Consider the following 15,476-nt stretch of genomic DNA (forward strand, 5'->3'; position numbering starts at 1 on the left):
AAATGAAGACAGAATAGAAAGAGGAAGCGGGGACAAAGAAGGCAGAAATAAGAAGGGAGGGAACAGAGAAGAATCTTGAGCACAGACCTCACCCATGACCCATGTGACCGAGGAAAGGGTTCCTGCCCCAGGGAGGAGGTTATGTGCAGAAGAAGGAGGGACAGCAGAGCTGACCTGTGGAGCAGTGGTGCTCAGAGCATTTCTAGAGCCGAAGCTCTTCTCCACCGAGAAGGACAGAGCAGGCAGCAGAGGCCATGGAGCCCCCCTCAGCCCCTCCCCACAAAGACTGTGTCTCCTGTCAGGGACTCCTGCTCACAGGTGAGAGGGGAGGATTCTCAGGGAGGGGGCAGGAGGAGGCAGCACAGAGACTTGCTGGAGTCTTCTGGGGAGGATGGGGCTCTGAGAGGGATCAGAGGGCTTCTGTTGGAGCCTGAATAGGGGAGAGGGCACCAAAGATAAAGGGGTCACAACAGGCAACTCTCAGTATACCAAAATTTACAAAGGGGGAGGGAAGTCTAAAGTTTTCTGTTTTCCTGGTGAATCATCACTAGCCTCTGCATTTGGAATATTGATAAGAACTGTATCAGAGTAACACTTCAAAGAAAGATATAATAGGATATTAAACACTGTCCTTCAGAAATTGGGAAATAAGCACCAGGACATGGAGGTCCCTGGGAACTCTCCTAACTCATCCACAGGTGTCTGCAGCCTGACCCAAGCACTGGGATGCAACCAAGATCAGACAAGCCCCTGCTCTCATGGAGCTCTCATTCTCTTGGGGAAGAAGACAGACAAGCAAAGAGATCTAGAATGTGAGATCAGGTATTGACAAGCGCCTTGGAGGGAACAGAATAGTAAAAGATCAGAGAGGGAAGACACAGAATCTCCAGAGGGGGTAGTCAGGGAAATGGTCTCCCAAGGACACCCCTGGTATGAGCAGGAACTGAGGGTAATGGGGGTGTGAGCCCTGCAGACCCGTGGAGAGGAGTATGCCAAACAGAGGAAATGACAAGGGCAGAGAGGCTGAAGGGATGGGAGTCATGCTGCTGACCTTGACCCAGTAAGACACACACACACACACACACACACACACACACACACACACACACACCAGACTGAGAGTCCAAGAAACCTGCTCAGGACCCAGGCCCCATCTTTACATCCCAATACATAGGTCCCAGTGTTGACTGATTCTCTTTCCTCCCTCTTAGTCTTACTTTTAACCTCCTGGAACCTGCCCACCACTGCCCAACTTGCTGTGGAATCTGTGCCGTCCACTGTTGCAGAGGGGAAGGATGTTCTTCTACTGGTCTGCAATATTTCAGGGAATATTCAAGCCTATCATTGGTACAAAGGGGAACAGGTAGAAGGTAGTCTTCTCATTGCAGTGTATATAACAGACACTCAAGTAAACCTCCCAGGGCCTGCATACAGCGGTCGAGAGACAATATACGCCAATGGATCTCTACTATTCCAGAACGTCACCCAGAGGGACACAGGATACTACACCGTAGAAATAATAAGTACAAATTATGACACTGATCAAGTATCTGGACAATTTCGTGTATACTGTGAGTATTCTATGACTTCCTGGTTTTGAGGTGGGGAAGTTGATTCTACTTCACACACATAGGACTGTCAGGCCTGGACTGCACCTGCATTCCCCCTCTGTATTACGTCCCATGGTGGAGTTTGGACATTTATTGTAGGACACACACAGGGGAGACAAACCTCCAAAGATCAGAATTCCTTTCCCCCATCCAGACCCTGCAGACATCCACTGCAGAGGAAGGAGAATCTGATGGGAAACTTGGCAGAAGGACACCAGTCTCAGTCCAACCCTGCTGAACCCTCTTCATGGATATGACCCCAAGAAAAAACCCTGTAGGACTCGGTAAGGGTTTGGCCTTGGGTGACCTCTGGGGCCCCACAGGGAAGCTCAGCCCCAGGACTCCTAACTCCAGGTGATCCTGGGGAGCTTGTGTCCAGTGCTGGGTTCTGGCCTCTTGGGCAGGGCTGACTTGGAGCAACAATTTATCAGCTCCATGACTTTTTTTATGATGTCCGTGGCTCCTGGAGCTGGTAATCAACCAGGGCTCAGCCCCCAGAGCCTCATCTGGGCAAGGACAGAGCTTTGTCCTTCACCTGAGACTCAGAGTGGAAAGGACAAATGGACAAGTTTTCTGTGGCATTAGCTGACTCCTCTGGGGATCTAGGAGACTTCATAAGAAGATCACTGTCCCCACAGGGAGAAACAGAGGAGAGAGGATGCTTCTGGAAGCTGCTTGTCCACCAGGGATCAGGCCTAGGGGCGCTCTCTCAGAGGCAAATAATCACAGATGCTGTTTCTTTGGGTAGATCCTCTGTGACAAGCTTTATGTTAGGCGATTATGTATATTTAAAATTTTACAGACAACATGGCAAGCCACAGACAATTTACCATTTACACTGTTTTACTTAGGGAAAACAGATGCACAAGGAGATTAAATTACTGACCAGGGTACACAGACCCCATCTGGCAGAATCACGCTATGTCTGTCTACAACTACAGCCATGTCCTCTCCTCCACCCCTGCAACCTGATTTTGTGTCTTTGGAGATCAGACCAGCCTTTGTTCTTAGGTTCGTAGATACGGCTCAGGTGGGAGGGGGGTTCAATTCTTGTCTGAAGAGCAAGGTGCAAATGGAGAATTCATCAATTTTTATGTAGAACTAAATCTCCATAAACAAAGTCAGTGAAGTCGGGGGAGGGGTCACAACATCAATAAGCATACCTGATCTCAAACCAGGCAAAGTGGGGACCAAAAGGAGGCCCAGACTTTACCTGTTTGATATCCATTTCTATACCTAATCCTGAATCCCACATCTTCAAAAGAAAAGAAAAGGAAAAGAGCAAAAGAAAATTGCGTATACAAAAAAGTCTGTCAGGAATGTCTAGGCCTCCCCCTCAGATTCATCACCTCACTGGACTTGAAATTACTTATTTTCTGATGTGTCGGTGTCTCTCCCATGGAAGAAAAAAAGACTTTGCTTTCTCCCTCCCCACTCACACTCTGCATCAGCACAGGGCACTAAGTGAGACACTCTCGGTTGTTCTCTGAGAAAGGAGGGAGGGAATGAATAAATGAATAATTCACAATCTTTTCAGAGACTGGAATTATGTTGTAGATACTTAGGAATTCTGGCCACACCTATCCCACCTCCTTCTGGTACTGAGATTCATCTTTCATGCCCCTGATCACCTGATCCTAAAGCCACACCTTGGAGACAAGGCTCATGTGTCTCTGGGACTGCTAGACCCTGTGAGAGTTTTCAGGGGGAAGGATTATTGGGGGTTGGGGAGCAGAGACAGTCTCACCTCCTGGAGTTTTACCATATTTATATTTTATAAAAATTCCCTCATTCTTCCTGCATGGGGAGGGGGAAAGGAACCATTTTGAAATATACCAGATAATTCTCTTCTTAGCAAGATAAAATAGTTATTAGCTATAGTAAATAGTTATTGGGTAGAGGCTGGGTGTGGTGGCTCATAGCTGTAATCCCAGCACTTTGGGAAGTTGGAGGGAGAGGATTGAGCATGATGGTGCATGCTTGTAGTCCCAGCTAATAGGGAGCCTGAGGTGAGAGAATCATCTGAGCCCAGCAGGTTGAGGCCGTGGTGAGCCTCAATCTTGCCACTGCACTCCAGTTGGGCGTTAGAGTGAGATCCCGACTCAACAAAAAAATAGTATTAGTTAGGACAAATAGTTATTTTATCAGAGTCTAACCTGTTGAGTTCTATGGAGACAAACTGACCTAGAAAGAGGGAAATGTCCAATTTCAAACCCCTCTAGCATCAGGTCTCACCTAAGGGAGAAAAACCTGAGAAGCACTTGTGAATTTCACAGTCCAGGACACAGACCTAACCAAGGACCACAAAACTTTCCCCTTTTCACAATCACCACTGCATCACTGAACCCAAGGTCCTCTTGCTCAGTACATTATGTATGACTCTCAACAAAAATCACAAGGCATTTACTAAGAGGCATACAACGCTATTGGAAAGACAGAGCAAGCATCACAACAAGATTCAGATATAAGAGAAGTGTTTAAATTATCAGATCAGGAATTTAAAACAACTCTGGTTAATATGCTGAGGGTTGTAATGGAAAGAGTAGGTACTATGCTCTAAGAGGAGGACCAGGTGGATTAGCAGAGAGATGGATATTCTAAAAAGAACCAAAAAACTCTAGAGATCAAGAACATGATAACACCTGAATCTCAGGGTTGTTGTTAGGATGTCTACCAAGAGGGTAATGAGTTTAAAGCCCTTAGAACAGGGTCATACACAGATCGAGGGTTCAATCAATGCTATCAACTAGTGTTTTAAATTTTATTAATATTACTATGAGTTGTAAAATCAAGCACAACTCGGAAAATTTGAGGAGTTTGGTTTGTTTGTTTAGTTTTTTTAAGTTTTATATTTAGGGGATGCAAGTGTAAATTTCTTACAGGCATAGATTTCATAGTAGTGAAATCTAGACTTTAGTGTACTCATCACCTGAATAGTGAACATTTTACCCAATAGGTAATTTTTCACATCTCACCTCCCTCCTACCATTCCACCGCTTGTAGTCTCCAAAGTCTATTATTCCACACTGTATTTCCATGTGTACCCATTGTTTAGCTCTCACCTATAAGTTAGGATAATGGCCCTCCAGTTCTATTCATGTTGCTGCAAAATACATGCTTTCATCCTTTCTTATAACACTAGTATTCCATTTCATATATACATGAAATATATATATGATATGTGATATATATATCACATTTTCTTTATCCAATCCTCTACTGATGGATAGTTCCTTTGATTCCAGACTTCTGCTATTGCGAATGGTGGTCTAATAAACATACTGGTGCAGGTATGTTTTTTATATAATGATTTCTTTTCCTTTGGGTAGATAACCAGTAGTGGGATTGCTGGGTTGAATGATAGTTCTATTTTTAGTTATGTGAGAAATTTCCATTTTGTTTTCCGTAGAGGTTGTACTAGTTTATATTATCACCAACAGTGTATAAGTGATAGTTTTTCTCTGCTTCTTTGCCAACATCTGTTATTATTTGACTTTTTAAAAATTATTTTAAAGAAGTAGGGTATAATTCAGGGTTAGGAATACAAAAGTTCATTATGCAGGTACCCTTGTTGATAAGGTGTGCCCCTCCCACTCCTGGCAGTTTCCCTCAACTGCCAATCCCCCCGCCCTGCCCCAGCAGTTTTCCACTACTGCCAATCCCTTTCTTATAGTATTATGATAATTGTTCAAGATTCTCTTATGAGTGAGAACATATGGTACTCTGTTCTTTGTTCCTGTGATAGATCACTGCTATTTGACTTTTCAATAATAGTCATTCAGACTGGTATAAGAAGGTATTGTCATTTTAATTTGCATTTCTCTGATGATTAGTGACATTGAGCATTGTTTTATATGCTTGTTGGCTGCTTGTATGTCTTATTTTGAAAATTGTCTCTTCATGTCCTTTGCCCACTTTTTAAATGGGATTTTGTTTCATGTTGAGCTGTTTCAATACCTTGTAGATTCTGAAATTAACCTTTTACCAGATGCATAATTTGTAAATATTTTTTCTGTTTTATAGGTTGTCTTCTTACTCTGTCAAATGTTTCTTTTTGCAGTGCAGAAGCTTTTTTAGTTTAATTAAGTCACTTTTGCCTATTTTTGTTTCTCTTGCACTTGCTTTCAGGTGCTTGGTCACAAATTATTTGCCTAGGCCAATGTCCAGAAGAGTTTTCTCGAGTTCTTCTAGAACTTTTATAGTTTCAGGTCTTAGGTTTAGGATTTAATCCATTTTGAGTTAATTTTTATACCTTGAGAGGGATGGGTGGAGTTTTATTCATCTATATATGGTTATCCAATATTCCCAACACCATTTATTAAGTAGAGTGTCCTTTCTCCAGTGTATATTTTTGTTAATTTTGTCAAAGATCAGTTGGTTGTAGGCATGTGGCCTTATTTCTGGGTTATCCTGTTCCATTGAACTATGTATCAATTTTTATAACAGTACCATGCTGTTTTAGTTGCTATAGCCTTGGAGTATAATTTGAAGTCAGGTAATGTGATGCCTCCAGCTTTGTTCTTTTTGCTTAGAAATGCTTTAGTTATTTGGGCTCTTTTTTTGGTGTAATATTAATTTTATGATTGTTTTTTCTTTTCTTTTCTTTTTTTTGAGTTGGAGTCTCACTCTGTCACTCAGACTGGAGTGCAGTGGCCGCTCCCAGCCACCGCAGCCTCCACCTGCTGGGCTCCGGCGATTCTTCCGCCTCAGCCTTTCAAGTAGCTGGAACTACAGGCATGTACTACCACGCCTGGCTCATTTTGATTTATTGTAGAGATGAGGTCTCACCAATTTGCCCAGGCAGGTCTCGAACCCCCAGGCTCAAGCAATCCACTCACCTCAGCCTCCCAAAGGCACGGGATTACAGGCTGAGCCACCAAGCCAGGATGATTGTTTTTTCTAATTCAATGAAAGATGATGTTGGTAATTTGACAGTGATTGCACTGAATCTGTAGATTGCTTTTGGGAATATGGTCCTTTTAATGATATTATTTTTCCAGTCCATGAGAATGGGGTGTTTTTCCATTTGTTTGTGTCATCTATGATTTCTTTCAGTAGTAGTTTTTCTTGCAGAAATCGCTCATCTCCTTTGTTAAATATATTCCTAGGGGTTTTTTTTGTAGTTATTATAAACAGGATTGCCTTCTTGATTTGGTCCTCAGCTAGATCATTATCAGTGTACAGAAACACCACTGATTTCTTTTTTTTTTTTTTTTGAGTTGGGGTCTCACTCTGTCCCCCAGACTGGAGTGCAGTGGCCACTCCTGGCCACCGCAGCCTCAACCTGCTGGGCTCCAGCGATCCTTCCGCCTCAGCCTTCCAAGTAGCTGGAATTACAGGCATGCGCTACTATGCCCGGCTGATTTTTTGATTTATTGTAGAGATGAGGTCTCGCTGCCCAGGCGGGTCTCGAACCCGCGGGTTCAGGCAATCCACTCACCTCAGCCTCCCAAAGGCACGGGATTACAGGCTGAGCCACCGAGCCCAGCTCACTACTGATTTCTATATGTTAATTTTGCATCCTGAAATTTTACTGAATTCACTTACAAATCTAAGAGTTTTTGGTGAAGTCCTTAGAGTTTTCTAGGTATAGGTTCACATCATCAGCAAATAGAGATAATTTGATTTCCTCTTTTCCAATTTGGATGCCTTTTTTTTTCTCTTGCTTAATTGCTCTTGTGATGACTTCCAGTACTTTATTGAATAAGAGTGGTGAAAGTGGGCATTCTTGTATTGTTCCAGTTCTTAGAGGGAATGCTTTCAACTTTTCTCTTTTAAGTATGATCGTGACTGTGGGTTTGTTGTACATTGCTTTTATTATGTTGAGATATGCTTCTCTTATGCCTAATTTGTTGAAAATATTTGTCATGAAGGGATGCTGAATTTTATCCAATACTTTTTCTGCATCTATTGGTTGATCATATGGCTTTTGTCCTTCATTCTGTTCATGTGATGTATCACATCTATTGATTTGCATATGTTGAACCATCCTTGCGTCTATGGGATAAATTCCACCTGATCGTGGTGTTTTATCTTTTTGAGGTGTTGTTAGATTCATTTTGTTAAAACATTGTTGAGGGCTTTTGCATCTATGTTCATCAGAAATACTGATCTGTAGTTTTCTTTTTTTGTTGTATCCTTGTTTCATTTTGGTAGCAGCGTGATACCGGCCTCTTAGAAAGACTTAGGAAGAATTTGCTCCTTGATGTTTTAAAACAGTTTGAAGAGGATTAGTATTTGCTCTTCTTTATATGTTTGGTAGAATCTAGCTGTGAATTCATCTGACCTTGATCTTTTTTGTTGCTGTTGTTGTTGTTGCTGTTGTTGCTGAGAATTTTTTTTTATCACTGATTCAATCTAGCTACACATTACTAGTCTGTTCAGGAGTTCTGTTTCTTCCTGATTCAATCTTGGGAAGTTGTATGTTTCCAGGAATTTATCTATTTCCTCTAGGTGTTCTAGTTTGTTAGCACATAGTTGTCCATAATACACTCTGATGTGTTTAGGTATTTCTGTGCTATCTGTAATGATGTCTCCTTTTTCATTTCTAGTTGTATTTTTTTAATCTTCTCTTTTCTTGGTTAGTCTAGCTAGTAGTTTTCAATCTTCTTTATCTTTCAAAGAATCAATATTTCATTTCGTTGATCCTTTGTATTGTCTTTTGGCCTCTATTTCATTTTGTTCTGCCTGATCTTTGTTATTTTTTTTCTTGTGCTAACTTTGAGTTTAGTTCGTTATTGTCTTTCTAGTTTCTTGAGGTGTGACACAAGCTTGTTAATTTGTGATCTTTCTACTTTTTTGACGTAAGCATTTAATGCTATTCTTCCCTTGTAACACTGTTTTTGCTGTATCTCATAGGCTTTGACATGTAGTGTTTTCATTTTCATTTTTTAAAATAAATTTTTAATTTATTTTTGAAATTCTTTGTAGGCCTAGTGATCTGTTCAACTTGTATATATTTTTTATAGTTTCTGAAGTTCCTCTCGGTATTGATTTCCAGCTGTATGCCATTGTGGTCTGAGAAAATACATGATGTGATTTGGTTTTTAAATTTTTTTAAAGTCTTGTTTTATTACCTAACATGGTCTATCTTCAAGAATGTTCCATCTGCTGATGAAAAGTATGTATATTCTATAGTTTGGGGGTTAAATGTTCTGTAAATGTCTGTTAAGTCCTTTTTGTTTAAAGTCTAATTTAAGTTCAATTTTTTTGTTGTTGTTAATTTTCTCTATCTTTTTTTTTAAGTTTGGGGGTTCACTCTGTCGCCCAGGCTGGAGAGCAGTGGCATGCTCCCAGTCACCGCAACCTCGACCTGCTGGGTTCAGGCAATCCTTCTGCCTCAGCCTCCCAAGTAGCTGGAACTGTAGGCATGCACCACAATGCCTGTTTTTTTTTTTTTTTTGGTAGAGATGAGGTCTCACCAAGTTGCCCAGGCTGGTCTCAAACTCCTGAGCTCAAGCAATCCTCTCACCTCAGTCTCCCAAATTGCTGGGATTACCCACTATGCCCAGCAGTTTTCTCTTTTGATGATCTATCTAGTGCTGTCAGTAGGGTGTTGAAGTCCCATATTATTATTATATTGCTAAATATCTCTTGCTTGAAGTCTAGCAACATTTGCTTTTTTGAATTTGTTTGCTCCAGTAATGGGTACATATATATTTAGCATTGTTATATCCTCTTGCTGAATTTATCCATTTATAATTATATAATACCTACTTTGTCTCTTTTATGTGATATAAGTATAGCTACTCCTTCTCTCTTTTGGTTTCCATCTGTGTGGAATATCTTTTTCCTCCTTTTACATTCAGTCTATATGTGTATTTGTAGGTAAAGTGAGTTTCTTGCAGGCAGCATATAGTTAAATTTTGCATTTTTTCCATTCTGAAAAGCTATATCTTTTAAGTGAAGCACTTAATCCATTTATATTCAAGGTTAATATTGACATGTGAGGTTCTGTTCCTGTCATATTGTTAATTATTTTCAAGTTGTTTTGTAAACTTTTTGTTTCTTTCTGTTTCTCTGTCTTTGTGTTCTGATGACACTCTTCCGTGTTGCCATTTTATTCTTTTCTCTTCCTACTCTATGTGATTGCTTTATAAGAACTGTAAGTTTCATATTTCTCTGTGGTTTTGTGAGAGTGAATAGAAAGTTTTTGCTTCCATGTATAAGACGCCATTGTACAGTTATCAGCTGAGGTTGTGGTGAAGTTTTGCTGGGAACTTGGATGCTAACTAAGCCAGTCTTCCGGCCTCAGTGGTGGCACCAATGGGGTGAGTGTACTTGTTTTTAGGCTCCAGGACCACTTACACTGACTCTGGTGCTAGTGGGTCCTGCAAGGTTGATTCTTGGGCCTCCAGGTGGCTTTCTTAGAAGCTAGTAATGGAAGCAGAGGGCCAGGTATATGGATAGGTTCTCAAGTCCATGGGAAGTTGATGTGGTGTGGGTGATGGCAGTAATAGTGATGGTGCAACCCACTGGAACCCCGGCAGTCTGTATTAGTTCTTCTGGCAGCTGTGATGGTTTGGGTGGGCTAGTCCCCAGTCCCACAGACACCTGTGGCAGGGTGTTGGATATTGTCCTAAGTGTGCTTTGGAGTGCTTGGTCTCCTCATGCCTTCCCCAGCTAGGTAGCAACTGTCACTATATCACCTAAAACTTGGCCCAGGCCTTAAACTCTCAAAATAGTACCAGCTATGGGCTTACGGACAGAGAGGGTAAGGCCCCTCTGAGGTGAGCAGCATGGGCAAGAAGCTGTGGGAAGTGAAGTCCACTTGTGTCTTGGTCTCATATCAGTCCACAGCAGAGTGGTATTATCCTAGGTATGTGCAGGAGAAGCTGGTTGTCCTGTCCTTCCTTGACTGAATGACAGCTGCAGCCACATCTGACCAAACTCAGCCTGAGGGTGGGAAACAACTCAGCATTAAACTCTCAAAATGGCATCTTGGACTTGGGACCAGGGAGATCAGAGTGCCTCCAGGCAAGTCGTGTCAGCAAGAAACTGTGCGTAGTGTGATCTGCTCACATCTCAGCTCAACAGCAGCCCACAACAGGGCAGAAGGGACCCACCTAGGAGTATGTGGGAGCACCCTAGACACCCTTCTTTCTCCTTGGAGCAGTGCAGCAGCAACACCTCTGTCTTTAGATCTGCAGTGTCCAGGCTCTCAAAATGGTGCCCAATTGAGGCTGCTCTATGTTCAAATGCCTGTGGAATTCCATGTGGGTTCCTTTTCTGCAGCAGTGTCTCTAAGCAATCTTTGGGCAGCTACACATGTCAGTTCCAAGGCCCTAGTGGGCCAAGGACTTCTTCTGTAGCCAAGATCATAAAAGTATGTTTTGGAGTGTGGAGCTCTGAATATTTTCCTCTTACTATTTTCCTATGTCAAGGACTCTCTCCCAGGTCTGTCAGTTCCAGGCCAAGCAAGCTGCCTTGAACCTTCTTCCTACTGACTTCTGATGCTTATGTCTCTTTCCTGGTGAATTCTAGTATTCTCTTAGATGATCTGCTCAGAATGTATCTAGTTAATATTCTGGTTCCTCTCTGTGGAGGGGGTGCATATTGCCTGTGTCTCAACAGCCATCATGGTCATCTTTCTATTCCTACCTTCAGAGATTCTCTGTAGATCTGGGTGTTCCACTTCATCTCCAAGGTGCCTGCCCTCAAAATTTGGTCGTATCATTGACCAACTCTGTAAACTTCCTTGACGTATTAAAGCACTAAACACCTCAGATTCTCAATCTGCAGATGGCGGTGACACCTTAAGGTGATAAGAGTCAGATGAGGTGTAGGAAAATTATTTCCTGTTGGGTCTGGCACTTAGAAGTCTTCTGAAAACAGTTAATGGTGTTATGACTACTAATTAGTGCTAAGTTGACTGGAAAGGGCCTGCCCTCGAAGACTGTCACATGATGAAGAAGAAACAGGAGGAAGAGGCATGACATGAAAGGAAGGGGGATATGAAAAGGCAAATGAGCAGGATGGGGTCCAGTATACATGTGGAAAACATGAGAGACAGAGCAGGTCCACAGCTTCAAGCCTGGGAGACAGAAAATGATGCAACCACTGAGAGTGAGAGTCAGTTATGAAGACAACACAACAGACCACATTTAGCTTGGTGGCATTTCCTTCCTCCCTAATCGTGCCCCTTCCCCACAAGGTCCCTTGTGGTTTCCTTTGGAATAGGCCTGGCCTTTCATCCACTTTCTCTTCTCCTTTCAGCACAAAAAATTGCCTCAGTCCTTCCTGTGGGAGCTGTTGCTGGTATCGTGACTGGGGTCCTGCTTGGGGTGGCTTTGATGGCTGCTGTGGTGTGTTTCCTGTTCCTTACAAGGACTGGAAGGTACCAGGTTTTTTCCATCCTCATCTCATCCCCCAGGCTGACACTAGTTGGGAGCAAGGGGCCGGGATCTCCTCTACCTCCTGACTCCCCACGGGTCCTCCTCTCTCTTTCCATGGCTCCTTCTGCACCAGCCTCTGACCCTGAGATTCCTCAACAGCTTCCTCCTCTATAAATTAGGCACAACTGAGGACTCCCCTGAGTATTGTCCTAGTTCCTTCACATAGCAAACCTCCAGCTGCCTCTTGCTGGGTATTGAATTCCACCCACCCAGTGAGAAGGGATTACCAGGCTTGGGAGCTGAGAGGTGGTCACACAGCGGAAAGAGGAAGAGCCTGGACAGGCTGGGTGGGGTCAGTGGTGCCCCTAAGTCTGTTGCAGTAACCGTGGCCCTTGATGTGTGAAATGGAGAGTCTGGGCCTTGCACTGGCAGCATGTCCTAGAATGTTTTCCATGTTCCTTGCCAAGGTGAGTGGAAGGAAAGGATAAGGCAATTGTCATAGTTAAGCATCTCCAGGCCTGAGTGGAAGGTTTGTCAATGACAAAGACACCAAGTTCAGGGAGAATCCAAGATACATGCAGCCCCTCCAGTGTCCTGCACACATGGCTGCCCTGCTTTCTCTCTCATGGCTTGATCCTTCCACTCAATCAAACCCTCACCTCAGCCTCCATCTGCCTAAAAGTCCTTTCCCTCTGGGCCAAGATGTGGTTTCCCTCTTCTGGAACCTCCTCCTACAACAGAACTGACTCAGAGAGATCCCACTCCATTCCTTAAAATCAGGGATCATTCTTTGTCCTCCATTCCAACCCTAAACCAATGATTTCTCAATGCACCCTTTTATATAAACACGTCCTTTCCTAGAACCAGTGTCCAGAATGATCTCAGGGAGCAGCGACCCCCGGTGTCCACCCCTGGTGAGTACCTCATCACCCACTCTCAATGTGTCTGGGATCCCCTAGGCCTGTCCCACAAATGTCCATCCCTGTGAGTCATTCCTCCTGGGACCTCTGACCTTTTCCCTGGGGCTCCAAGGAGGAATACCATAGAGCTCAGGACAGGAGACTTCAACTGGCCATGTCAAGCCTGACCTATGGGCTCTGGGTCAGCGGTCACCTCATCAACCTCAGTTGCTCACTTGTCCCCTAAAATGGTTGAAGAGTCTCTCCCCAGAAGATGCTCCCTCTACCCTGATTCTCTGGGAGCTGAAGACCCTATGCCCTCTTGGAGGAGGGACCCGGGCCTTCTTCACACCATTGTGCTAACTCCTATCTCTGTCCTCCAGGCCGTGCTCCCTCCAACAGCTCCACCTCCTTGGTAAGCACACCCCCTCCCTGGGCCCTTCTCAAGAGGGTCTCAGCTATGTAGGCTTAGGACAGGGCCACTGTCAACTCACCAGTACAGCACAGACCTACCTTACCCCAGGACACCCAGGATGAGGTCGGCCTGAACCTGGCTAACAGGTGGGCCTTTCTTCAAAGGCAGAACCACCCATTCCCTGTCCTAACCCTACTCTGGAAACTTCCATCACCTGAGGAGACTCTGGGAGCATCAAGCCAGGTCCCAGAGAATCAGGGTATACAAGGGTATGGGTTGGGTACAGCCAGGACAGGGATTGGGATGTTATGTCAGACTGGAAGGCTGAGCTTGAGAAGCAGAACTGGTCACTCCTGAAGGGAAATAACTGAACGTATCCTTTCCTTTCACTCACCTTGGCAAGGGACATAAAAGACATTCCAGGACATGCTGCCAGTGCAAGGGTGAAGTAAGTCCTGGCCTTCAACCTCGGTGACCCTCCCTTTCTATCCACTGACATCTCCTCTTTCTCTTCTGTTAAGGCCTCCCTACCTGGCCCCAGGACAGCTGTTCCCATCTATGAGGTGAGTGTGAGTGATGAATGTTGTGGTCCCACAACCCCAAGGTGACCCAACGTCTGTTTCACCCACAGTGGATCCTGTTGTGAAAAGGCTACAGGCATCAGAGACTTCTTTTCTATTTTTACAGGAGCTTCTAAATCCTGATGCAAACATTTACTGCCAGATTGACCACAGAGGAGATGCGGCCTCTTAGTTTCTTCCAAGAACTGCTTCTTTGGAAGGCAGAGGGTCCCCTAAAACCCCAACCTTGAGAAAGGGGCGAGACATGGAGCCTGACCCAGAGATTCAGCTCTGAGCCCTGAGGAGACTCTGGGACCTGGACCCAAGGTGGAGGGTCCGTTCTGGATGTCTGGAGACCCAGTCAGGCTTCCCTGAGCTCTGGATGGTCAGGACAATGGCCTCCTGTCACCACAGAAAGTGGGGGCTTCCAGGGAAAGTGAAGGAGCCTGTGGCCACTGTGGATCACTTGGAAGGGACCTGAATAAAAAGGATCCTCCCCTTGTTGGCTCTTTTTCTGCTCATGAGAATTTAGCAGAAGCTCACCTGAAATCCCATGTCCATTTTCTCCTCAATCACACAGGGAATGCATTATCTCTACATTATCTCAACCTCAGTCCCTTTTCCCTGGGAGACAGGAGTCATGGATTGGAAGCTGAGGTGGAATTAACTAAAACACAGGAAAGGAAAGATTCCAAGGAGCCTTGCCCAGCCGGCAGAGCTTAGCCATCCTCACACCATCTAAGGGACCATGGCCATTTGCCATCTGTGGATGTACTTTGGGTCTCAGGAGCACAGAGGTGGGGCCATCTGATGTCCACACAAAGGTGAGCAAAGAAGGAGCACCCATGGGTGGTGCAGTCATGGGTGTGGCCCCCACTCATCTCCCTGTGTCCTGAGCCCTCCTGCTTTCTTCACCCAGGCCCTTGTGGCCTTGTCTGATTACTGGCCTCTACAAGTGAACTTGTTTGTCCTCAAACCCATGATCCTTGGTGCTTAGTCCTGTCCACTAGGTTTTCCTCTGTCCCAGCGATCAGCACTCAGGACATCCTAACCCCTGGAGGGACACAGAGAGAGGATGTCAGAATAACCCAGGTAGGTACAGTCCCAGATTCAGGCCTGGAGCCAGGTCCTCCAAGGCACTGCCTGGGACCCTGTGTCCTCATTTCCTCTCAGTTTCTGCTTTGTCCCTGATGTGGATCTCACTAAACAAGCCTCCTTTACACACAAGTGGTTAGAGGTCCAGGGCTACCCCACCTAAAGTTCACATAGGATCCCAAGTTGACAAGACGTGTCTCCTCCACAACCTAGTCCACAGGTCCCCCTCCCAACTCTGCCTCACCTGCAGCCTCCTCCACACACCTGGGCCAGCCATGCTCAGTCCCTCCTTGAGGGCCCCTGGAAGAGTGATGAGTTCATGTATGTTCACTCAAATCAAGTGCCTAATCAAACCAGTCCATGCATTAAAGCACAGAACCACAGTTCCTGATGATGCTTGCCATTGCCCAGTGTTGTTGTCATGAGGTGAGAAGAAAGAAAACCAACCTGCCATGTTCCTTATCGAGATTTACTCTAAACAACTCCTTATCCCACATGCACACAATGTCAGATCAGACCAGGTGACGCCACTTGTGTTAGTTTCCTGTTGATGCTATGACAAA

At 44.5% G+C, this 15,476-nt stretch overlaps 1 protein-coding gene across 1 annotated transcript; it reads left to right on the forward strand.

The window, feature by feature from the left end:
* Nucleotides 1–254: 254 nt before the first annotated feature.
* LOC103261483 (carcinoembryonic antigen-related cell adhesion molecule 4) lies at nt 255–14,011 on the forward strand. The gene is made up of 7 exons (XM_008059098.1): nt 255–318; nt 1,212–1,571; nt 11,826–11,946; nt 12,806–12,858; nt 13,227–13,258; nt 13,780–13,821; nt 13,946–14,011. The coding sequence occupies exons 1-7, from the start codon at nt 255–257 to the stop codon at nt 14,009–14,011; spliced, it is 738 nt and encodes a 245-aa protein (XP_008057289.1).
* The last annotated feature ends 1,465 nt before the right edge of the window (nt 14,012–15,476 follow it).

The sequence above is a fragment of the Carlito syrichta genome, unplaced genomic scaffold (assembly GCF_000164805.1).
Source record: "Carlito syrichta isolate Samal-C Ts95f unplaced genomic scaffold, Tarsius_syrichta-2.0.1 Scaffold303717, whole genome shotgun sequence".
Classification (NCBI taxonomy): Eukaryota; Metazoa; Chordata; class Mammalia; order Primates; family Tarsiidae; genus Carlito; species Carlito syrichta.

Bases quoted from the DNA above. Each gene is read 5' to 3' on its own strand.
- LOC103261483 (XM_008059098.1), top strand. From the start codon at position 255: ATGGAGCCCCCCTCAGCCCCTCCCCACAAAGACTGTGTCTCCTGTCAG. The intron at 11,947-12,805 runs GTACCAGGTTTT...GTCCTTTCCTAG, and splicing joins TTCCTTACAAGGACTGGAAG to AACCAGTGTCCAGAATGATC. The intron at 13,259-13,779 runs GTAAGCACACCC...TCTTCTGTTAAG, and splicing joins CCAACAGCTCCACCTCCTTG to GCCTCCCTACCTGGCCCCAG.